This window comes from Phyllobates terribilis, unplaced genomic scaffold, assembly GCF_046119375.1.
Source record: "Phyllobates terribilis strain yellow unplaced genomic scaffold, ASM4611937v1 Scaffold_26__1_contigs__length_17865784, whole genome shotgun sequence".
Taxonomy (NCBI): domain Eukaryota; kingdom Metazoa; phylum Chordata; class Amphibia; order Anura; family Dendrobatidae; genus Phyllobates; species Phyllobates terribilis.
The window spans coordinates 10975556-11001520 of NW_027362786.1; the positions used below are offsets into that span (position 1 = coordinate 10975556).

General features: G+C 48.6%; 1 protein-coding gene across 1 annotated transcript in view; it reads right to left on the bottom strand.

The window, feature by feature from the left end:
• Nucleotides 1-6121: 6121 nt before the first annotated feature.
• Nucleotides 6122-25965, bottom strand: part of LOC141176477 (mitochondrial fission regulator 2-like) — a 58075-nt gene continuing 38231 nt past the window's right edge. The window contains exons 7-9 of the mRNA XM_073660430.1: nt 10009-10190; nt 7989-7996; nt 6122-6469 (exon numbers count right to left, since the gene is read on the bottom strand). Of these exons, the coding sequence (XP_073516531.1) occupies nt 6395-6469; nt 7989-7996; nt 10009-10190 (265 nt within the window). The 3' untranslated portion in view covers nt 6122-6394. The remainder of the gene's footprint in view (nt 6470-7988; nt 7997-10008; nt 10191-25965) is intronic.

Below are 25965 nucleotides of genomic sequence, written 5' to 3' on the forward strand. Positions count from 1 at the left end.
GGTGGAAACTTTGCACTTAATGTATTAAGAAAAAAGAGGTCAAAAGAAGTTGGAAGTGAAAACAAATTTATTTTAAAAACTATATACTAAATAGCAGAATGTACATCATTTCCTGTGAACACGAGCAGCAGATAAAACAAAGCAGCATCTCATGGTTCTCCCTGATTGCAAATGTAAAGCCTAGAAAAAGTTAAAATCACATCTGCAACATCAAAAACTCACCAAAAACTCATTGTGGGAACGTAGACTTAAAAGGAAAAGCATATAAAAGCATGGGTTCTTGCATGGAACACAGCCATCGATTTTTAGCTAGCAAAACCTGGTAAGAATTCATGTTTCATCGGTCCAGTCACCTGTCTGTCCTTCCAACACAGGTTTATCAGCTATACAAGAATGGACATGCTAAAAAGAAAACAGACTGCTTGAGGGAGAATAAGAAGGCAGCATTTAACAATGCAAGTAATGCACTTTAAAGAGTTTGTCCAAGAATGCACTAATATGTCCCTTGTCACATAATTCAAACGGCAGTTCGTCTTAGTCACGCGTCAAAATGGGCTGCAGTCTGAAGAAGAAACACTGCTCCAAAGACCTGTGTCTCAATGTCAGAGGAGCTGTATCGTAAGCACATGTACCTGACGCGCCCCTGGGCCTGTGTCGCGCTGCGTTGCGCACGCGGGAGCTTACCCGGAGCCGGATCTGTTGAGGGTTGTAGTCTCGTGGCGGTGACCCGGTCCGTGCCCAGGGAGTCAGACTAAGTGGCAGAGTACTAGCAGTAGATGGTTGATGACTACGCCACCCGTTGAATGCAGCTATGGAGCTGCCGCTGCAGGGCAGACCGCTGAGGCCGGTGGAAGGATGGTGCAGCGTGGATGGTATAACCCCCAACGGGAGGGGTATGGCCTCAGGGCAGCCGACGTGGAAAATAGGGGTAGCAGGAACCACTCAGAGACGGTGCGGTGTAATTCAGGGTCTTTACTGGTAACAACGATAGACCCTCCCGGAGTACTTGCTAGCGATCGGGGCCTGGTCAGTCCTTGAGCAGATGGGATCTCCCCTGGCCAGGCGGAGTTGTAGGCCTTCCCAACTAACTGTACTCTTCTGGCTACCTTGCTAGAGGCGGGTATAAGTAGCCCACGTCCCTGCGTGTACCGTGTGGTGCTCACCCGTATGGCCGGTGACTCGGGGCCTTCTAATGGCTTCCGCTCCACGATGGCGGTGCTGGTCCCACGCTTGTGACCGTGCCTTCGGGTTTCTGGGCCAGAGGACCTGCAATCCCCTGCCGGTCGGTTTCTGCTGCTGGGTAGAGATTAGTCCCCACAGCCTCGGACTCCGGGTCCGGTGATACTCCTCAGTCAGGGCGAGCTCTGCAGCTGCCAGCCCCTGACTCTTTGTAACACTGCTCCCACAGAGCTCCTGTTGTTTCTTCCTATGCTGCTTCTCTGTCTCTACTTCTGCTCTTCTTCTACTCCAGGCTCAGGCCCCAGGACAGGGCCTGCCTGTGGAGCAGAGCCCATAGAGCAGCTCTGCTCCCTGTCTTCTCCTCTCTGAACTCCTTACCCTGCCTCAGCCCCAGGTTTATATAGGGGAAGTTCTTCCCCTCCCAGGACTGGGCAGGAGGTGTGGCATGCATAGGATCCCTGACCAAGAGACCTCCCACCTGCTCTCAGACATAACATTACATTACTGTGGAAACCAGACCCCTGGGGTGCCACATTCCCCCCTAGTAAAATTTAGTACTCCGGGACTAAACATATTTTTGGAAAAACATAACAAGGTATAACAATAATAATACAATAAGAAAAGCACATAAAGATGGTCACGGCGTGTCCGTAACCGGGTGCAGTCTTTGAAGAAAAGCAAGGTGTCCATTTCACCAAAACAGGGAGACGTAACCAGGTAGGGGTCTGTCCTACCCCGAGTCCTTAACAGTCTTTAGTTCGTCCTGGGTTACGCTCCAACTATGTACAGGGTGGCCGCTCTCAGTTCTCGGCCAGTGGGGAAAAAGGGATGGCTGTTCACAGTCCTCAGCCTGGTAAGGGATAGGGGATGGCTGCTCACAGTCCGCAGCCTGGTAAGGGATAGGGAATGGCTGCTCACAGTCCTCAGCCTGTGGGAATTGGGGCACACGGGAACAGTTCACACTTGTCCCAACGGGGACCATATTTTACTTAGCAGCAGTCCTTGTACCCTAACGGGTAACTATGTACAGTTCCACTTTACCGTACTTCAGTAACGGTGTCCTCCTGATGCTTCCTCCTTGTACTCTTCAGACCCGTCCGGATCCTCAGGGTAGTATGTGTCTGGACGATACCGCAGCTCCTCCTCAGTCAGACGGTGTACATGGAGGGCGTACAGTCCTTTGGCACCCGGGGAGTTCAGGCCTTGCGACCGGGCCTGGAGAGGGTCGCCGTTGATGACGCCCGGGGTCAGAGGGTGCGAATTTGGGCCTGGGCGCGGGCTGGTGGTGGCAGTGCCCAGGGCTGGAGGTCTCGGCCGCAGGGCTTGTTGCGGGGGCTGGAGCAGATCGGTGTCTACAGCGCCCGGGGTCAGCGGCTCCACCAGGGGGCCCGGGAGCAGGCTGACGCTGGCAGCGTCCGGGACAGGGAGACTCCTCTTACCTGCTCCCGCGACCGCTCCTGCGTCACGCGTCTTCTCCTGGTGCTGGTCGGGGCCCGCGACGGCTGGGGCGCTGCCGATGCTGGGCAGCTTAGTCTGCTGCCAGTCCGCCATCTTGCTGTCCGTTCCTGGTGTCCTCCTCCCCCCTAGTGGACCGTGGCCTACCTTGCGATGATCCTCTTCCGTAGGCCGCGGCTCCGCAGTGGATCGTCAGGGTTGAGGACCTTCCGTCGCGCTCCTGTGACGTCGGCGTCTGCTGGGCTCCTTCCAGGACCTTACGCAACGTCCGGACGTGGGGCAGGGCTTCAGTTCTCGCGCGCTTTCGGAGTCCACGCCCCTCTTCTTCCCGCGCGGCGTCCTCAAGATGGCGTCCAACGGCGGGAAAACTCCACAGATGGCGGGAAGAAGGCTGAAGATGGCGCCGGATGGCGGGAAAACTTCACGGATGGCGGGAAGAAGGCTGAAGATGGCGCCGGATGGCGGAAATCTTCACCACAGGTAAGTTTTAAAAGTCTCTCTTTCAGGCACGCAGTACCCGGTGGTTGCGGGCACGAAATCCTGCCGACTACGCCAAAGTTGACGCGCCCCTGGGCCTGTGTCGCGCTGCGTTGTGCACGCGGGAGCTTACCCGGAGCCGGATCTGTTGAGGGTTGTAGTCTCGTGGCGGTGACCCGGTCCGTGCCCAGGGAGTCAGACTAAGTGGCAGAGTACTAGCAGTAGATGGTTGATGACTACGCCACCCGTTGAATGCAGCTATGGAGCTGCCGCTGCAGGGCAGACCGCTGAGGCCGGTGGAAGGATGGTGCAGCGTGGATGGTATAACCCCCAACGGGAGGGGTATGGCCTCAGGGCAGCCGACGTGGAAGATAGGGGTAGCAGGAACCACTCAGAGACGGTGCGGTGTAATTCAGGGTCTTTACTGGTAACAACGATAGACCCTCCCGGAGTACTTGCTAGCGATCGGGGCCTGGTCAGTCCTTGAGCAGATGGGATCTCCCCTGGCCAGGCGGAGTTGTAGGCCTTCCCAACTAACTGTACTCTTCTGGCTACCTTGCTAGAGGCGGGTATAAGTAGCCCACGTCCCTGAGTGTACCGTGTGGTGCTCACCCGTATGGCCGGTGACTCGGGGCCTTCTAATGGCTTCCGCTCCACGATGGCGGTGCTGGTCCCACACTTGTGACCATGTCTTCGGGTTTCTGGGCCAGAGGACCTGCAATCCCCTGCCGGTCGGTTTCTGCTGCTGGGTAGAGATTAGTCCCCACAGCCTCGGACTCCGGGTCCGGTGATACTCCTCAGTCAGGGCGAGCTCTGCAGCTGCCAGCCCCTGACTCTTTGTAACACTGCTCCCACAGAGCTCCTGTTGTTTCTTCCTATGCTGCTTCTCTGTCTCTACTTCTGCTCTTCTTCTACTCCAGGCTCAGGCCCCAGGACAGGGCCTGCCTGTGGAGCAGAGCCCATAGAGCAGCTCTGCTCCCTGTCTTCTCCTCTCTGAACTCCTTACCCTGCCTCAGCCCCAGGTTTATATAGGGGAAGTTCTTCCCCTCCCAGGACTGGGCAGGAGGTGTGGCATGCATAGGATCCCTGACCAAGAGACCTCCCACCTGCTCTCAGACATAACATTACATTACTGTGGAAACCAGACCCCTGGGGTGCCACATACCTCTGTGAGCCGAGGAGAAGTATGTGAGAGAATTGCACGGCGAATAAGCCTCCTTACCTTGCCGTGCCAGAGCTGGTGTGTCACTCTCCATAAGGAGAAACGCTACCCCTTAGACCTCAGTCCAGAGCCTCTCACCTAGCCAAATCAGAACTCATACTTTGCACTGATGAGGGCCAACAGCCCGAAACACCGTGTCTGCAAATTGAGATTCTGATTTGGCTTTTATCCTAAGTCATATTGCACGACTCGTTAAAGGGTTGATTATGACTTGTAGGATTGCTGCTTCCAACAGGTGGCGCTATAGAGTACAAGTCCTCTTTTATTCTGAAGAGGCAATTTGCATATGAGAGAATAAATCAATTTTCTTGGCTGACTGGGCACAAGGGACTGAGGGTGGAGACTGTGCTCAGTCAGCCCAGAAGATTGATTTCTTCTTGTCACACCCTTTTCCTTGGATCACAGAGGTATTGTGTGCTTACAATATAGCTCCTGTCTGTTGGGACACAGGTCTCAGAAGTAGTGTTTCTTCAGAATGAAGCCCGTCCTGACACGTGTCTAGGACGGGCTGCGTTTGAATTATGTGATGGGGACAATTTTATTATATGCCTGGAGAACTCCTTTTAAGTGCAATTCTACACGCACAGTATTTATTCATTACTAAAATCAGCAACTAACAGGACCTTCAAATGTCATCATCTCGGTCTACATATAACAGTACCCATGAAGCTTCACCTGCCATGGAAGGGTTTTCCTATGCAGGCTTTCCTTTGCTATTTTAAGAGTTTTCCACACATATTTATCAACTGCATGTGGCTTTTACTCTGGTTAGTTATGTACTCACACTACACCTTCCCCATCTCCATTTAGAGTCTTGCCAAACTAATTAAAGGGATTGTCTGCAATTTAGGGTATTTTTTGTTTTACTTAGATGCATGTATTTGAGGCTAAAAATCATTTTTGCAATTATGTTTACTAAAAAAATTGTACCATTTGCTTCTGTGTTGCACTGTCTGCTGCTGGCTGCAGAATGAGTTAACTGAGAATCATCAGTAAGCCCTTTCTAAAAGTCTTAATGGGAGAGTTTATAGAGCTTTATTAATCGGTCTTTTTCTGAACTCCTGTCAGCTCATTTATGACCACAGACCACATCAAAGTTGAATGTGCAGGGAAACAAACAGCCTGTAAAAGCCAAACGGTGAACAATGAAACCCAAAAATTATTTGTAATCTCAAATACACTGCATTTTAATAAAAAAAATACTATGTATAGTATGTACCAAATTTTGTTATCTCCTTTGGTGTTATGTAGCTATATTGCATAAAGCAGCCGGGAAATAGTATTTGATAGACCAGAGTTAAATAATGAATGGCCCCAGTATGTTACAAAACTAGTAGCATTACTTTGTGTCATGGTAAAAGGGAACTGAGAAAAGTGACATATCCATAACATATGACATAAATATCTGGTTGTGCCTCTGTCAAGACATCCAGAAATTGGAAAAACGTGGGATCCCATGTTACTGCTCTAACCTGGGGAATAAAGAAGCAGAGGTTATGATGTCACTTCAATGAAGTCTGGGTCTAATAGAGTCATTGGTCTGCTCCTCTATTTTTTTGCTGCAGGTTTATAGTGTACCTAGACTTGTGTGCTCCCTCATGTATGACCTTCTGATATGGAATAGGACCCATGCCCAAGTGTCTACTGCCGTGGTACAGTAGCCACTAGAACTTGACCACCGAGCATACCGGAGTGTTGTATCACACCAAAAGATGAGACTGTGTGTGAGGACTAAAGAGTAAGTACGAATTATGGTTGTAGAAGAGCACAAAGGACCTTCTTCTGGCTGGTGGAAGCTGACCCAAACATTTATGATTTAGCCACTTAATAATAGTACTTATCAAAATGTTATTTTAAGCAATTAAAAAAATATATGTTGAAATTGCCCAACGAATCGTGTTACGGTGGAACCATGAGACTTGTACAGTAAGATAAACCTTCCAATGGCAATCCTAAGGAATAAATGAAAAAAGAGGAGCAGCTTGTTACATTAGGCTATTCGGAGTAATTGTCAAATTTTCACATGCTTTTCCCAAAAACCTCTGAAACATGTCCATCAACTCAGACATGGACTTGCTTTCTTGTAATTTCCTTCTGTGTTATTTTCCTAATAGGATTTAGCAGGTGGCGCCCAAACTACAAGTGAAGAACATAGGAAAAGTTAGAAACAGATATACATTCATATATACACTGGGAAAATCGTGAAGGATCAGTCAACGATTCAATTAGTTAAAACACTTCTGCCCAATAAAGGTCTAGATTTTAGAGTATGTGGGTTGCCTTAAAAGGGTTATATAGCATCTATAAGAACTATGTTTTTTTTACTATGTAGTTTCAACAGTGTAAAAACTTGGTTTCGATGACAAATGCTTCAGCAAAGGCACATGCTTGACAGCTGCTCCATTCATTCCCTAGGTGGCTGCTCGGCTTTTTCCGGTAGACTCCCAGCGGTCATGCATCTGACCTGCGGCACATATTTTGTAATAGGGATAAAAGTTCACCATTGGGGATAAAAAATTCCCCATTCTGCCAATTGGTGCATGTTACACCTATGTGGACTTAAAGATATATTTTGTGCATTTTGGTTTCATTAAATATATTGCACCATTTGGCTTTTAGAGACTATTTGTTTCCCTGCACATTCAATTTTGATGTGGTCAGTGGTCTTAAACCAGCTGAGATGAGGTCAGAAAAAGACATAAAAAAAGTTACCCTCCTTCTCTTGTTATAACAGTTCTCTCCTATTGAACTGTTATAATAAGCTCACTGATGGATTCTTAGACAGTGCAAGATAGAGACTACAAAAGGCAAACGGTGCAAAATTTTTAATCAAATCCAATTACAAAAAATTAATTTTCTCTAAAAATGCATGCATTTAAGTAATAAAAAAAAATTGTCTTTATTGATGGACAACCCCTATAGAGCAATTAGGGTCTATACCTGTAGCTAGTGCCCCCAACATTAGAAACCATATTTCAAATAAAAAAGTATAAAAGCACGGACAACCCCATTTATCACTGGTCAGTAATAGATCATGGTATACAGTCAAGGACCATGTTATACAGTCAAGGACCATGTTATACAGTAATAGACCATGTTATACAGTCAAGGACCATGTTATACAGTAAGAGACCATGTTATACAGTCAAGGACAATGTTATACAGTAATAGACCATATTATACAGTCAAGGACCATGTTATACAGTAATAGATCATATTATACAGTAATAGACCATGTTATACAGTAATAGACCATGTTATACAGTCAAGGACCATGTTATACAGTAATAGACCTTGTTATACAGTAATAGACCAGGTTACTCAGTTTACTTAGTCTTATGACCACGTCACACAATAGATAATTGCTTGCAAGTATATAATGTTAAAAGGGGTTATCTAGGACTATTTATTTTTTTTTACTATTGACCTAAGAACTAACAGGTAGATAGTTGCTAACTGCCTGCCTGTTGTGCCTGGCACCAATCTCTGCTGACACAGAGCGGTCACAGCGATTCAGCGGCTTCTGCTGATATCATGTCTACAGAGCAGCGGCTTCTCTTCCGCTCTGGTCTCTTGATGGATCGTGACTGCAGATGTGGCACCCTGCTGCGCACAGGTACCACAGGATCCAGGGTGCATGGACGGACTTCTCCACAAGAGGCCCTCATTACATACAAACACCTCCACCCTTCCACCTCACACCACCAGAGGAAGCCTGTTAGGGATATATCTATGGAGGGTGGAGCCAGGCAGTTCAGTTAGTAAGGAGTCAGACTGAGACAGAGTCTGAGAGCGTGCTGACGCTGAGAGCAGCGAAGACGCAGCGTGTCTGCTGCAGAGTTCTGAGGGCCCCGAGTGTGGCCGAAGGCAAGAGGAGAAAGGAGAGAGGAGTTGAGGGGGCAGAGGAGCATCATAAGACTCACCCCGAAGATACAAACCGGACACCGGGTCCGCGCCTACAGGGTGCCTTTATACCCAGATTACATAGAATACTGATTAGAATAATGGTCAAAATTCACACTAGTGGTCACCACTGATTCAAATAGCTAATATAAATTGGAAAGGGTATGAAGAAAGGAAAGATGTGTGAATAAAATTTAGCTTTTATTAGTATAATTAAAAACTCTTGTTTAATAAAAAGTTATTTGGAAATGAATTATCATACATCTAAGGATGTATATAGGGCTACTACTATATAATTTTATGCAGTTATAGCCCAAAAGTTCCTATTTTAAATGTGAGGACACAGAGATAAATTGTCCACAGCCAATGTCCCTATAATTGTTGGCTGGGTATTATAAGTTGTATATCCCAAATATCCCAACCCTCTCTGTCAGATAATTTTGTTATTATTGATTCCATATACGGGATACCGTTGAAATGTGAGGAGTGATCATTTATTCTCCACTAGTGAGCCTCTTGTGGCTTCTTACATTCTCTAAGCTGTAAGTAAATTAGTAAGAGTATTGCATAGGGAGATATAAATGTTATGCTTGTTCAATCTCACTGCTACAGGTGGCATTAAAGCAACAGCTATTATGGCTGAGCTTACATCTAAGAGCCAAGCATTAATCTCATATGAGTAATGTAAGCGGTTAATACCGCTGGTCTACTAAATCATGCCCCTAGAGATAAAAGTGCTCTGTCTCTCCCGCAGCGTGTTCGTTCTGGCTGTGTGCGGATGGTCTGCTTACAATCACTGTTGTTAATTACAGAGATTAAGGATGCGGTCAACCGCCAGTTTGTATCATTAGCTTAAGCACATGGAGGTCAGAGCACCCTATCTCCCCCACAGCATTCTCACTCAGGTGGCGTGCAGGTTATCTGCACGTGGTCAATGGCACTTTATATATTAAGCCGGCAGAGTGGAAATTGGAGTGAGATAGCGACGGCACACAGCATGACAGAGAGTGGTATATGGGCCCTTAGAAAAAGCCGGTAACGCCGGCAAAACGCGCGTCAGGGACGTTTATCTTAATACTTTAAATGTGGTGACATATTACAATACCCATATACCACTCTACAAGCCCCAGCATCACCACCCACCAAACTCCACACTGCCCCGGGGGTCCGCTCCACCTGTGGGGAGCAGAAACACCTCAGCTACCATCCCATCACCCCCCCGGAGGTCTGCAGCAGCGCTGGTAATCATTACCAGCTACCACAGGTGGCATCACGAACTATTTACTTTATTTTTATTTTTCCTATCCAAGTTACTATCCCCTTTTTGGTTGACTGCCCTGGGCCACGGACCGGGCCAGCCACTGTGACATATCCCCCACCAGCATCCATAGGCCCGGCTGCCGAGTACCCCATTGCTCCAGGGACGCGTCACCGACGTCATGCTGATTGGCAGCCGACTCACAAGTTGCCTAACATCGGCAGTAACGCCCCGTCGACAGAGCAGCCTGGAAGAAGAAGAGCTGCTCTGTTGACTTGGAGCAGCTGAATCGCTGGTGACAGTGGTCGGTGACCTCTCCGAGCAGGCGCCGGATACAACAGGCAGGTAGTTGCCTCTGTTAGTAACAACCTGCCTGTTAGTTTTTAGGCTTATAGTAAAAAGATAAAATAGTCCTGGATAAACCCTTTAAAGATCCAGCAACAAACCTCCCATTCATGATCTTTCATAAGCCTGATTTTTGGTTGGTCAGTCATGTGAGATTTACAAACAGTACCATTGGGGCTGGAGAACGGAGACTCCTCATGAGATCTATTTTCTTTATTGACAACGTCACCACCATTTCTGTGCGCAAACTTATGCTTCCAGGCTTTGGCTATAATGGCTGCAGGGTCTGTGGGATCATTAAGTGAACGTTTCTTCTTGTCTTTCCTGGTTGAGGGTTTCCCACCAGGGGTTCTAAAGTGAAAAAGCGGTGAACATAAACATCACTGCCATTCTGTAACAGACGGGCTGACACGCTAAAACTTAGCTCTTCATACAAACCACTTTTCATTCATTGCTGCTATGTCTAATAAGATTTTTTTTACAGATTTTTTCTACAAAAATGCATCAATCACCTGCTATCCATTTTCGGAAAAGACTTGTCTAAGATCCTATTAGTGGGGCTAATACAGCATATTTATAATTAGGGACAGACTACTCTGAAATGTTAAATCTAACATCATTATTGAAATCATGCTTGCATTAGTTAATTTTAACTTTGCAAGTTATCACCTATCCACGGGTCGCAGGAGGTCCGCATGGAAGACCCCCACCATGAATGGGGCTTGGAAGAGACACATTATTTTTGAGCCTTCTCAAGCATTCACACCATTGCTACATTATTATATGTGGGACTTCCAGAGAAGGGTACAGCCCTTTCGTTTTTTCTCCCCTTATTCCCAGAGCCATACGTTTTTTATTTTTTGTCAATGTACCTTTCTTTTTTGTGGGACGAGTTGTTCTTTTGATTAACACCATTTATTTTAGCATATCGTGTAGTGGAAAACGGGAAAAAAATTCCAAGTGTGGTGAAATTGCAAAAAAAGTTCAATTCCACAATTGTATTTTGTTTTTGTTCTTTTTATTTACCATGCTCACTAAATGCTAAAACCGACCTGCCATTATGATTCTCCAGGTCAGTACGAGTTCATAGATACCAAACATGTGTAGGTTCTTTTATATTTGAATGGTGAAAAAAAATCAGAAGTTTGTAAGAAAAAAGAAAAAAAAATCGCTTATTTCGCCATTTTCCGAGACCCGAAGTGTCTCCATTTTTCGGGATCTGGGGCCAGGTTAGGACTTATTTTTTGCGCCCTGAGCTGACGTTTTTAGTTATATAATTTTGAGGTAGATCCAATGTTTTGATCGCCTGTTATTTTATTTTATTGCAAAGCTGCAGAGGCGAAAAAAACGCACATAATTCTGGAGTTTAGATTTTTTTTCTCATTGCGGCGTTTACCGATCTGATTAATTTACTTTATATTTTGATAGATAGGACATTTCTGAACGCAGCAATACCAAATATGTGTATATTTTTTAATGATTTTATTTTCAATAGGGCAAAAGGGCGTGATTTAAACCTTTATTTTTTTTTTTTACTTTTTTTATTTTACTTTTTACTGACTGCAATAGCCCCCTTAGGAGAAGCTGCAATAATCTTTTCACCTAAGCTACACATAGCAGGGCTTCAGCACTGCTATGTATAGCAGAAATCACAATTTCCTATGAATGCCGGCCACAGGGGATCTACAATGACAGCCACGGGGGTCTTCTGCAGACCCCCCGCTGTCATGACAACACGTTGGCACCCCGCAATCACATGACAGGGGCGCCTATGGGTGTGTCTTGTGACGAGCCTCTGGCAGGTGTGTGTTAAATGCCACTGCCAGTGATTGACTGTGATATTTAACTGGTTATCTCGGATCCGCCCACGGCTGTTAGGGGCACATGACAGCTCATGAGATTGTGGCGCCCTGCTATGCATTGGTGACAAAGATCCTAGAAGGGTGCATGGACGGATTCCTCCACAAGAGGCCCTCATAGCATTCACACACCTCCACCTTCCACCTCAGACTACCAGAGGGAGCTCGTTAGGGATATAAATAGGGAAGGTGGAGCTAGGCAGTTAGTCTAAGGCTGGAGTCCACAGAGAGTGAAGCCTGTGAGAAAGTCAGTCCAGCACAGACTCAGTGAGCTCAGGTTAGTGAGCCTACGACGTGCCGACGCCATAAGAGCGGTGAAGAGTAGCGAGGCCTACTGCCAGTGTGAAGCCTAGTGAGGGCCCCAAGCGCGGCCGAAAGCAAGTGGAGTAAGTGAGCTACATAGGGGGCAGAGGAGCTTAGCCAGCTCACCCCAAAACCATTTACTGGACACCGGGTCCGTGTCTGCAAGGATCTCTAGGACCAGCAGAAACAACCAGAACCCCTGGCGAACTATATGTCCCAGGAACACCAGAAGCTGACCGTTATCCCAGGGTCAGGAATCACAGAGGCCCAAGAGACCAGGGAGTGTGATCTCTATCAGAAGGCCCTACCACCAGGTCAGGAGGTGCGAGACAGAGACCAAGTTAGTCCTAGCTTCAGGCAGGTCATAAACTTATCAGGAAAAGGCAAGAAACAGGAGGCCCCACACCCGCTCACTGGGGAGAGTCCTGAAATGCACCCTTCACCCTATAGAGCCCTGGATCGTGCCTGAAACACCACCAGTAAAGGTACTGAAGTGAACTGTTGTAAGTGTGCCTATTCTTCTCCTGACCCGGCTGGGTCCCCTCTGTCCTGCATCCCCTCTCCTACGCTGCCTGAGGCCCTGCTCCACCTGTGGGGAGCCGCACCAACTAAGCTGCCTGATCACCGGCCTCAGAGGACTATAGCAGCGCTGGTGATTCCCACCAGACACCATGGGTGGCGTCACGAACTTTCCCTTATCCCATATACCTTTTCCCCCATTCCTTTGCTTTTAAGAGTGACCCCAGGGTACGGGCTCGGGAGCCGTCCACCGCGACATCCCCCAAATCTAACAGCAAGGCCCGGGCGCCGAGTCGTCCCCCAACACCCTGGGCGCGTCATCTCTTCCTGGCATCACGAACAGGATCCCGTGCCCACTGCAACAACGGAGTGTTGTGCCCATTGCCACCGGGTACTGTGCGCCTTTAATAAAAACTGTGTATTTAACTGTGGTGAAAGATTGCCGCCATTGTTGTGCCGCCGAGCGGGAAGAAGGGCGTAACCGCGGGAAACTGAGAGGCGTACCTGCTGAAGCGCGCGAAGCCCCGGACACGCCCCACGCCTCGAAGTCATACCAGGAAGCGCCAGGTCCTGGAAGGAGCCTCAGTGAGCGCTCTGACGTAGGACGCAAGCGACGCAAGAGATGAATAGCCCAGAGGGTGGGGATGACTCGGCGCCCGGGCCTAGTTGTTCTGGTTTATGGGGGGATGTCGCGGTAGTCGGCTCCCGGGGCCGTACCCTGGGCCTCTCTTTTAAAAGGGGTTTATAATTAAATAAAAGTTTGTGACGCCACCTGTGGTATCTGGTGAGAAGCACCAGCGCTGCGGCAGCCCACTGAGGCCGGTGATAAGGCAGCTTGATGGAACAGCTCCCCACAGGTGGAGCTAGGCCTCAGGGCAGCGTATGAAGGGGGAATGCAGGACAGGGAGGCCCAGCCAGGCCTACGGAAAGACAGGCAAACATACAGTTCTCTTCAGTACCTTTTACTGATGGGAAATCAGGCACGTCTCGGAGCCCTGTAGGGTGAAGGGTGCATTTCAGGATCCTCCCAAGAGAGCGGATATAGGGCCTCCTGTTTCTAGCCATTGCGTAGTAGTTTCTGACCTGCCTGGAGCTAGGCCTAACTTTGTCTCTGTCCTGCACCGGCTGACTTTGTGGTAGGGCCTTCTCTTGAAGTACACGCTCCCAGCTTGCGGGGTCTATGCGTTTCCTGGCTCTGTTACGTATCAGCTCTTTGGTGATCCTGGGACCTGTAGTTCTCCAGGAATTCCGGTTGTGCTTTACTGGGTCATAGAGATCCCTGTAAGCTCGGACCCGGTGTCCGGTATATGCTTCGGGGTCAGCTGGTTAAGCTCCTCTGCCCTCTATGTTACTCACTCTCCACTCGCCTTCGACCTCGCTCGAGGCCCTCACTAGGCTACACACACTAACGGCAGCTTGCCGCGCTTCACCGCTCTTATGGCGTCGGCACGCCTTGGGCTCACTAACCTGAGCTAGGCGAGTCTGGACTGCGCTGCACTGCAGGCTAACAACTGCAAGAGCTGGAACTGGCTCTGTCCCCTGAGGTAACTCTTCTCAGACAGCACTGAACTTCAGCTTCTCACAGGCTTGACTCCAGACCAGACTGCACTGCCTAGCTCCACCTTCCCTATTTATATCCCTGACGGGCTCCCTCTGGTGGTCTGAGGTGGAAGGTGGAGGTGTGTGTATGCTGTGCGGGCCCCTTGTGGAGGAATCCTTTCATGCACCCTTCTAGGATCTGTGGCACTCATGCATAGCAGGGCGCCACACAAGGTCCTGAAGAAGACCATCACCTGCGGAGCTGCGGCCTACCGGAAGAAAAGAAAAGAAGGTAGGCCACGGTTCGCTAGGGGGGCGCCAGAATGTCCAAAGAACAGCACAACGCCGGAGTACCGGTTAATGGCCCTGATGTCCAACCCGTGCTCGGCGCCGAGCAGGCCGAAGCAGCCGCTCCACCAGCAGGGCCTGTAACCCCTGTCATACCCATGGCCCTACCGTACATCCCTGGAGCGAAGTGGCTCCCCCAGTACAGCGGCAAACCAGATACCCTGTCTGGATTCAAAAGGAAAATATGCGGTATACTGGACATGTACTCTATGACAGGCAAGCAAAGAGCTGATGTTGTATTGGGACAATTGACCGATGCTGCGGAGCGAGAAGTAGAAAGCTGGTCGGCCGCAGACCAGGAGTCAGTGTCCGCAATCTCTAAAAAGTTACAGACTGTCTTTGAGAATTGTACTGAGACAGACCTCCGGATGAGGTTCTACAACTGCTCTCAGCAACCGGAGGACAGTGTTCGGGACTATGCCTGGCATTTACAAGGGGCCCTGCGAGCTCTGAAACAGGTTAGTCCAACCAGCTTCAATGATGAAAATAAAATGCTGAAGGAACAGTTTATCCAGGGACTGAGGTCCCAAGAGGAGAGCAGGACTGTGTGTTGGTGGTCCCTGGATCATCCAGATGGCACCTTTGACACCCTTAAGGACATGGCTATAAAAGGACTGCAGCCCCTGGAAACAACTGCTATCCAATGTTACCAGGGTGGGGCCACCCCAGTGCCTGCAGCATCCACCTTTTCCCCGGTGGCTGCTGAAGCCAAGGTTCCAGCAACGTCCCCTAGTGAGCTGGACAGCCTGCGCTCTGAAGTGTGCCAGCTGAGCAAAACCCTGACCACTGTACTGAGTGTCCTGCAGCTGAGGACGGAGCCCGAGGCAGAAGGAAGGATCCTGCTAGCCGACAGCCCTGAGGATGTCCCCTGGATGAGAAGGATGAGGAGGCCAATGCCACCCCCTGGGAGGACCAGCGACCAACGCCGCCCGCCGAGGGTCCCTGTCTGCCACCGCTGTCACAAGACAGGTCACGCCATTCAGAGCTTTCCTTTAAACGAGAAAACCCTGGGGCCGAGGTTCCGACACCCAGGAGTAGACCCCGCAGGCCCATCAAACTGGTACCACAGGTTCGTGGGAGGAAGACCTTTCCTGTCCATCGTGCTGGACGGCATCGTGACACCCGCTCTGCTGGACACAGGATCTCAGGTAACCATCACGCCTGATGTCCTCTACAAAAGGTTCTGGTCTATAGACGAACTTCACCCACCAGATCCAAATCTTTCCGTCTATGCCTCAAACAGCCTCCCCCTTAACATAGTCGGGGTTAAGGATGTGGCAGTAAAGGTGGGAAGAGTGGAACTGAAGGACCAGGGACTAATTGTAGTAGAGACTAATCCTGATGATACAAACTTGTATATGGTACTTGGCACTAATATTGTTAGTAACTGTTTGGGGGAAGTGTTGTTCTTGCTCCAACAGATAGCTGACACTGCCAGACCAGGGCACAGAAGGGCACTGCAGAAAGAAATCCGAGCCTTTATGTACCAGCAACAGGTAAAGCTAACAGGCGGTGAAATTGGTAACGTACGGGTGACAGACCCGGTACTCATTGTGATCCCCCCCGATGAGTGAAATGCTGATTTGGTGTAGAGCAGCAAAAGGTCTCAAAGTACGGAGCTACCAGGCGGTAGTAGAGCCCCTTAGCTCGGAACATAGACCTACACTCTTGACTGCCAGAGGGGTAGTGAATGTACGCAATGGGAGGGTGCCCGTATGTCTCCTAAACTATGGGGAGGACGAGATTAGATTACCACACTACGCCACTGTTGCCAAACTGTACACAGTAAATAACAACTCCTTACACACGGCGGAGTCCTTAACCTCACCAGACGAAGTGGAGGATAATGACCCTGGAACCCAGGTGGAGGATTGTTGTCAACAGCTCCATGTTGGGACAGACACCACTCCTGCCCATCAGAAGCAGGGTGTACACCGGGTGGTTCAGGAATACGAGCAGGTATTCAGTAAGCACCCACTTGACTTTGGGAGGATTAAGGGGGTTCAACACCATATCCCCCCACCCATCAAAGAATGTTACAGGCCTATACCACCAGCACACTACCAGAAGGAGATGTTGCACAACATGAAGAAGGCAGGGGTAGTAAGGGATAGTTGTATTCCCTGGGCAGCTCCCCTAGTTCTAGTCAGGAAAATGGACGGAAGCATGAGAATGTGTGTAGATTACAGACAAGTAAATCGCATTACACATAAAGATGCATACCCTTTACCTCGTATAGAGGAATCCCTGGCTGCCTTAAAGTCTGCAAATTACTTCTCCACCCTTGACCTCACTAGTGGGTACTGGCAAGTAGCTGTTGCTGAGGAGGATCAGGAGAAGATGGCCTTCACAACCCCGATGGGACTCTGCAAGTTCAATAGTATGCCGTTTGGACTCTGCAATGCCCCCGGAACGTTCCAGAGATTGATGGAGTGCTGCTTGGGACACCGCAACTTCGAGACTGTACTACTATACCTGGACGACGTGATAGTGTACTCCAAAATGTATGAGGACCACTTGAAGCACCTGGCGGAGGTATTTGAGTCGCTGTCCCGCTATGGGATGAAGCTGAAGCCCTCAAAGTGCTACCTGCTCAAGAGGAAGGTACAGTACCTGGGGCACATCGTTAGTCCAGAGGGAGTAGCACAAGACCCAGAGAAGGTCACTGCCATCCAGAAATGGCCGGAGCCGAAGAGCCTCAAGGAGGTACGTCAGTTCCTGGGACTAATCGGGTATTACCGGAGGTTTGTGAAGGACTATACCAAGAAAGCGGCGCCTTTGCAAGATCTCCTGGTAGGACAGTCCGGGAGAGGCAGAAACCCCCGTTCCAGTGGGGAAAGGAGCAAGCTGAATCCTTTGAGGTGATGAAGGAGATCCTGACCGGCGAAGAGATCCTAGCTTACCCTGACTACAGCCAACCGTTCCTGCTGTACACTGATGCCAGCAATGAAGGATTAGGAGCTGTACTGAGTGAGAAGCAGAATGGCCGAGAGAAGGTGATCGCCTATGCAAGCAGGAAGCTCCGCCCGACCGTGAGGAACCCAGAGAACTATAGCAGCTTCAAGTTGGAGTTCCTGGCCCTGGTCTGGGCGATCACCGAGCGGTTCAAGCACTACCTAGCCTCCAATAAGTTCACTGCCTTCACTGATAATAACCCCTTGACTCATCTAGAAACAGCCAAGCTAGGAGCCATGGAACAACGATGGATGGCTAGGCTGTCAAACTACCAATTCACTATTAAGTACCGGGCAGGCTGCAAGAACGCCAACGCCGATGCCCTGTCCAGGATGCCTCACCAGTCGGATACTGAAGAAGAAGTGGATGACCTGGAGGAGATTGAACTACCTGCCTTTCATCAGAATGGAGTGGTCCACGAGCAACAAGCTTCCAGGAGGCAACGTGGTAAGACATTAAACCCCCTGCATCACCACAGCTGGAAGGAGACCCAGGATAGCGACCCGGTTGTCAGCCGTATCAAAGAACTGATAACCAAGGAAGGTTCCTCCCTGGAGAAGGAAGCGTCTCTCCAAGCCAAGCAGCTGTGGAATGAGAAGAGCCGGCTGTTCATCTATAGGGTGAAGCTGTGCCGGAGGTACGTCAACCCCAAAACCCATGAGATGGTATGGCAGATAGTGGTGCCCAAGACAGACATCCAGATGGTGTTGGAAGCCTACCACGATCAGGCGGGGCACTTTGGCTGGAAGAAGCTAGAAACCCTTCTGAAGTGTCGGTTTTATTGAGTAGGAATGCGCAGTTCCATTGAGAGGTGGTGCCGGAATTGTGGACCCTGTAGCCTCAGAAGAAAAGACTACAGCAGCCAGAAGGCACCCCTGCAACCCATGAAGATGACTCGTCCCTTAGAGATCGTAGCCCTGGATCATGTCAAGCTGTCACCCAGCAGGTCAGGATATTCCTATGCCCTGACCATGGTGGATCACTACTCCTGGTTCCTGGTGGTCGCCCCCGTCAAGGATCTGACGGCCGAAACCACGGCGAAGACGTTTCAGGCGTACTTCTGCAGGCCCCACGGACACCTGAAGCAGGTGCTGACAGATCAAGGCTCAGCCTTTGAGGCCGAATTGTTTAAAGAGTTCTGCCATCTGTACGGGTGTAAAAAGATCAGGACAACACCGTACCACCCCCAAACCAACGGTCTCTGTGAAAAGATGAATAACATCGTCATTGACCTGCTGAAGACCTTACCACTAGAGGAGAGAAATCAGTGGCCAGACCTACTACCTGACCTGGTAGATCTGTACAACCACATACCTGTGAGTTCCACCAATTGTACTCCAGCATATCTCATGCGAGCAAGACCCGGGAAGTTGCCCATGGACCTGGAGCTTGGTGTAGTAGAACCGGAAGCAGATAGGTCCACTGAGGACTGGGACACGACCAGACAGGAGCAGTACAGAAGAGTACAGGCCTGTGTCGAAGACAGTCTCACTCGGGTAAGAGACAAGCAGGAAGCCCACTACAATAAAAGTGCGCCCACAGAACCCTTCACACCAGGAGAAGTGGTGTTAAAGAGGAAAAGGAGAAACCACAAACTTGATGACCAGTGGGAGAGAGAACCCTACACTGTGTTAAATTCAAGATTTGATAACAAGAAGACCTGCCTAATTAGTAGAGTCGGAGGAATGACGACTGCAACGGTATCTAGAGATCATCTGAAGTTGTGTCCAGACCTGCTAAAGCCGCAAGAAGAAGTGCCTCTCACCGTACCGGAGGAGCCTAAAGAAGCAGTACTCCATACTGACAGGAGATTTACCGGCAGATTGGCCTGAACTAGGAGGAGCAGTAATAATCCCTGTGATCCACTTCTTTCAACAGCCAGAAGACCCTCCACAGCAAGTAGAGCCCGTAAGTGCTTCAGAAGAGCCTGCTCAAGAAGAATCCCCGGAAGAAGGATCCCCGATTGGAGCAGAGCAAGAAGGCCCAGCCAATGGTATACTTGCCAGTCCTGTAGACAGGTTAAGGCAATCCTGCAGTTCCCCAACACTTAGAGCTGACGGAATGGGAGGTAGTGCAAATACTAGTGCCTCACGCATCCCAGTACCACGTAGGTTGACACGTAGCACACGAGGTCAGACCCCTGTCAGATACAGAGAGTAAAGAAGGAAACTCTGAATGTTAGAACTCTCCTGTTAGGTTTTTTCTATCTTGCTGGTCACATGACCTTTTTTGCCTATTTAGTCCTGCTCCGCCCTCCTAGCCTTGCTGGACTTCATTGTAATTTCTACTCTTGAACTAGCTTGGTGCTCTTTTGCCTTTCTCAGTCAGTTTTGCTGGGTCTTCGGACCTCTATGTTCTATGTTGTTTATGTGTCTTATTTCTGCTACAATTTCTGCTAGGAGGTGTCCATCTTTCTCCCAGTCCCTAGTTCTTATAGGGATCCCGCCCTCACATCTATAGGTCTTCGTTCAGACTAGCCGAGGACTTTAGCGGGTCTGATCGCAGGATCAGGTTCCCCGTTACATCGAAGGGATCCAGCTTAGTTCTATTGTAGGGACAGATCTCCTGTCTTTCCTTAGTGCTTGTAGCAGATCATAACAGTAAGTCCAGCCCAAAAAATTTCTCTAAGGAAAGACCTCCAGTTTCCATCATGGTCTCGGTTCAGGATTTGTCTCAACGCTTGCAGGGACTCTCTCTGGAGGTGGCCAAGCTCCAACAACACGTGAGTAGCTGTTCTGGAGCACATTTTGTAGAGCCAAAGGTACGTTTGCCTGATTTATTTTTTGGTGAACAACAAGATTTTTTTTCCTTTAAAAATGCTTGTTTATTGTATTTTCGTTTAAGACCCAGATCCTCTGGTGATGAATCACAGCGCATAGGGTTCATAATGTCACTTTTGCGCAAGGAACCTCAGGGATGGGCCTTTTCTCTCCAACCTAGTGATCCATGCTTTAGATCAGTGGATAGTTTTTTTTCTGCTTTGGGGTTGTTGTATGATGATCCTGATCGTGTCTCATCTGCTGAGTCTGAATTAAGACGTTTGAGGCAGGGATCAGGTAATGTGGAAAATTATTGTACTCACTTCCGTCGGTGGTCTGCACAGGTGGAGTGGAACGATTCAGCTTTGAAAAGTTTGTTTCTTGCGGGGCTAGGGGAAAGGGTTAAGGATCTGCTGATTGCTTATCCTTCACCTGGAAACTTGCAGGAGGCAATGCAATTAGCTATACGGGTGGACAGGAGACTGCGTGCAAGGGTTAATGAGAGTAAAACCTCTGCCATGTCAGCTCCGAGTCTTGAGAGGGTCTGTACTGACATTGGAGAGCCGATGGAGATTGGGGCGATGTCACCCCGCTCTCAGGAAAAAGAACGCAGATTTTCTGAAGGTTTGTGCTTTTATTGAGGTGGGTCTGACCATTTCATTAGGAACTGTGTGCTTCGTGTGAACAAAGAAAAAAAAAGGTCAGTTACGCCCGTATAGCCTGTTTAAATACTAAGGGTGTACTTTTTTCTGCTACTACCACTGCTCAGGAAGAATTAATTGAATTTCGGGTATTTGTGGATTGTGGTTGTACTCTGAATGTGATTGATGGGGGGTTCTTGGAAAAACTTAAATTAAAACCCAAACCTTTGTCATCCCCTATTGCCGTGGTTTCTGTCGATGGCTCTCCCTTAAAGAGTGTTACTCACAAGGTCTGTGAATTTCCCCTCACTATTAATGGTATTCACCAAGAGAATTTGGATTTGATAGTATTAAATAATTTGCCTTCTCCTGTAGTGTTGGGGTTACCCTGGTTAAAATTGCACAATCCTGTACTGGATTGGTCTACCAATGAAATTAAGTCTTGGAGCCCTAAGTGTTATGACAAGTGTTGTAACGGGCGCATTGCTGCTGTGGATAAAGGGGAATTACCTGTACCTATTCAGGATTTTTGGAAAGTTTTTTCTGAGAAAGAATCGCAAATTTTGCCTCCCCATAGAGACTATGATTGTACCATTGAATTTGTCCCTGGAGCGACTCTTCCTAAAAGTCGTTTATTTAATCTTACTATTCCTGAGAGAAAGGCTTTGGAGGAATACATACAGACAAGCTTGGCCGCCGGTCACATTAGGCCTTCCAAGTCTCCTGTGGCTGTTGGATTTTTTTTTGTTAAAAAAAAGGACGGCGGTTTACGTCCTTGTCTGGACTTTCGTGAGATTAATAAAATTACTGTACGCATTCCTTACCCACTGCCATTGATTCATGATTTGTTTAACCAGTTAGTGGGGGCCAAGTGGTTCTCTAAAATTGATCTCCGGGGGGCATACAATTTGTTGCGCATGAAGGAGGGTGATGAATGGAAGACTGCTTTTAACACTCCTGTGGGTCATTTTGAGAATCTGGTTATGCCTTTTGGTCTTACCAATGCTCCAGCATTTTTTCAGAATCTTATTAATGACATCCTTAGACCTTTGATCGGCAAAAATGTGGTTGTGTATTTGGATGACATTTTGATTTATTCGCCGGATCTGGAGTCTCATTGGCGGAGCGTACGTGAGGTTTTACAGTTATTAATGGACAATTCGCTTTTTGCTAAGCTAGAGAAATGTGAGTTCGCTGTACAGAGAATTAGTTTTTAGGGTTACATTATCTCCAGTGAAGGTTTTGAGATGGATCCGGTTAAAGTTCAAGCTGTGCAGGAATGGCCTAGGCCTATTGGTTTGAAATCAATACAGAGGTTTTTGGGTTTCGCCAATTATTACAGAAAATTCATAAAAAAAAATTCTATTATTGTCAAACCACTGACCGATCTTACCAGGAAAGGTGCTAATGCAGTTCAGTGGACTTCTGAGGCCATTGAAGCTTTTGTGTTTCTAAAGGAGAGGTTCACCTCTGATCCCATCCTTATGCAGCCTGATGTGACTAAGCCGTTTTTGGTTGAGGTTGATGCTTCTTCTGTGGGGGTCGGTGCGGTGTTGTCTCAGGAAAACTAGGATGGAGTACATCCCTGTGCCTTTTTTTCAAAAAAATTTTCTGAGACTGAACTTAATTACGATATTGGTAATCGGGAATTGCTGGCTATTAAACTCGCATTTGAACACTGGCGTCATCTCTTGGAAGGTGTTGAATTTCCCATTCAGGTTTTCACTGATCATAAAAATCTGATCTATCTTGATGCTGCCAAGCGCTTGAATGCCCGTCAGGCTAGGTGGGCACTTTTTTTCTCGCGGTTTAATTTTTCCGTTACTTACATCCCGGGTACCAAGAATGTTAAAGCTGATGCGTTGTCTCGCAGCTTTTCTCCCATGGTCGGTGCTGAGGAGGAGGAGGAGAGCATTTTACAAGAAGGTGTTGTTTTTGATGCTTTGGACTCCATTTTGGAGGATGAGATTCTTAAAGCTCAGGAGAATGCCCCATCTAACACTCCCCATGGGAGGTTGTTTGTGCCTAGGACCTTTAGGAGAGATTTGTTTGTTGAGTGTCATGAGTCTCGGTTGGCAGGTCATCCAGGAATTTCTGAGACCAACAGACTTGTGGGTCGCAGTTTTTGGTGGCCTGGATGGCAGAAGGAAGTCATTAAGTGGGTGCGTCAATGTACTGTGTGTGCTAGATCTATGTCTTCGCATGCTCCTGCTACGGGGTTGCTTTGCCCTCTAGAGGTTCCTAGTGCACCTTGGATACATCTGGCTATGGACTTTATTACTGACCTTCCCCCCTCTGAGGGTTTCACGGTCATCTGGGTGGTCGTGGACCATTTTAGCAAGATGTGTCACTTGGTTCCCTTGATCAAACTGCCTTGCGCTAAGACACTCGCTAAGGCTTTTGTCAAGGAAATTGTCAGACTACATGGCGTTCCTACTGACATTGTTTCTGATAGGGGACCTCAGTTTGTGACTCGTTTTTGGCGTGCCTTTTGTGACAGGTTGGGAGTTCATTTGTCGTTTTCATCCGGATATCATCCTGAGTCTAATGGCCAGACAGAAAGAAAGAACCAGGATGTTGAGCAGTTCTTGCGTTGCTTTGTGGCAGACAATCAAGAGGGGTGGTCTGAGTTTTTGCCACTTGCTGAGTTTGCTCTTAACAACCATACATCCTCTTCTGCTGGGTGTTCGCCTTTTTTTTGTTGTTCTGGGAGACATCCGTCTTTTGGGTCATTCTCCAAATTGGTATCGACTGTGCCTGAGGAGGAGAGTTTTTCCGGTGATTTGGAGAGAGTTTGGACGGATGTGCGTGCTAATCTTCAGGAGGCTAACAAAAAATCTAAGAGGTACTTTGATAGGAAACGGCAAGAGGTTTCGTTTGCTATTGGTGACATGGTTTGGGTCCCAAGTTTGTAGGGCCCTTTAAGGTGCTTCAGATAGTTAACCAATCTGCTGTTAAGTTGGAGGTTCCTACCTCCTGGAAGATTAATCCGGTGTTTCATGTTTCTGTGTTGAAAAGAGCTGATGTGTCGGATGGTGACGCCTCTGCCACTGTTCCTCCGGTGGTGGAGGACGGGGAATATGAAATTTCCCGCATCCTAAATTCTAGACGGTATAGGGGGAGTTTGCAGTATCTCGTCGCTTGGAAGGGTTTCGGACCCGAGGATAACTCATGGGTGAGGGCGGATGATGTTTCTGCTTCCAGACTTGTCAGAGTGTTTCACAGGAGGTTTCCTGATAAGCCTGGGCCTAGGGGATCCGGAGGATCCTCTTAGAAGAGGGGGTACTGTTAGAACTCTCCTGTTAGGTTTTTTCTATCTTGCTGGTCACATGACCTTTTTTGCCTATTTAGTCCTGCTCCGCCCTCCTAGCCTTGCTGGACTTCATTGTAATTTCTACTCTTGAACTAGCTTGGTGCTCTTTTGCCTTTCTCAGTTGGTTTTGCTGGGTCTTCGGACCTCTATGTTCTATGTTGTTTGTGTGTCTTATTTCTGCTACAATTTCTGCTAGGAGGTGTCCATCTTTCTCCCAGTCCCTAGTTCTTATAGGGATCCCTCCCTCACATCTATAGGACTTCGTTCAGACTAGCCGAGGACTTTAGCGGGTCTAATCGCAGGATCAGGTTCCCCGTTACATCGTAGGGATCCAGCTTAGTTCTATTGTAGGGACAGATCTCCTGTCTTTCCTTAGTGCTTGTAGCAGATCATAACACTGACAGTGTAGATAGTTGCCCTTGGGGTATTATATTGTGTATTTTCATGTATATGTATCTATTCACTTGTGTTTTGCCTTTTAATGGACAATCTAAGTGAAATGGACACTTTTCTTGTTTGCCTCTAACTACCCGCCAGGGTACATAAAGAACTTTGTGGCTGAGGACTATGTGCAGCCCAAAAACTGTTGCAGTAAATAATTGCACTCCCTGGAGTGCCCCTTTAGGTGACCTCAGAAGAAAAACCTGTCTGGGTGGCACAAGCGGAGGTCGAACTCAGGATCGCCATGCCCTGCAGCCACCCCAGGGCCTACGTGGAGGGTTTGCTTTGGACAGGTCCCTCAAGCTACCAAGTACTCTACCCTGTGAGATGGACATCCTGTCGGGGAACCTCACAGGAAGAGACTTGAATTCTGAGGTTGCTTATTGAATTGTACGTACCTATTTATTATTTATAATGTTTTATATGTAACGTTCAAGCAAAGTGCCTCCCATAAAGGGAAGAGTTATTGTTATTGTTGTTATAAAAAGTACTTCAGTCCGGGAGTACTGAGCTTTGCTAGGGGGGAATGTGGCGCCCTGCTGTGCATTGGTGCCACAGATCCTAGAGGTGTGCATGGACGGATTCGTCCACAAGAGGCCCTCATAGCATTCACACACCTCCACCTTCCACCTCAGACCACCAGAGGGAGCCCTTTAGGGATATAAATAGGGAAGGTGGAGCTAGACAGTTAGTCTAATTCTGGAGTCCACAGAGAGTGAAGCCTGTGAGAAAGTCAGTCCAGCACAGACTCAGTGAGCTCAGGTTAGTGAGCCTACGGCGTGCCGACGCCATAAAAGCGGTGAAGAGTAGCGAGGCCTACTGCCAGTGTGAAGCCTAGTGAGGGCCCCGAGCGCGGCCGAAGGCAAGTGGAGTATGCGAGCTACATAGGGGGCAGAGGAGCTTAGCCAGCTCACCCCAAAACCATTTACCGGACACCGGGTCCGTGTCTGCAAGGATCTCTAAAACCAGCAGAAACAACCGGAACCCCTGGCGAACTATATGTCCCAGGAACACCAGAAGCTGACCGTTATCCCAGGGTCAGGAATCACAGAGGCCCAAGAGACCAGGGAGTGTGATCTCTATCAGAAGGCCCTACCACCAGGTCAGGAGGTGTGAGACAGAGACCAAGTTAGTCCTAGCTTCAGGCAGGTCATAAACTTATCAGGAAAAGGCAAGAAACAGGAGGCCCCACACCCGCTCACTGGGGAGAGTCCTGAAATGCACCCTTCACCCTATAGTGCCCTGGATCGTGCCTGAAACACCACCAGTAAAGGTACTGAAGTGAACTGTTGTGAGTGTGCCTATTCTTCTCCTGACCCGGCTGGGTCCCCTCTGTCCTGCATCCCTTCTCCTATGCTGCCCTGAGGCCCCGCTCCACCTGTGGGGAGCCGCACCCAACTAAGCTGACTGATCACCGGCCTCAGAGGACTGTAGCAGCGCTGGTGATTC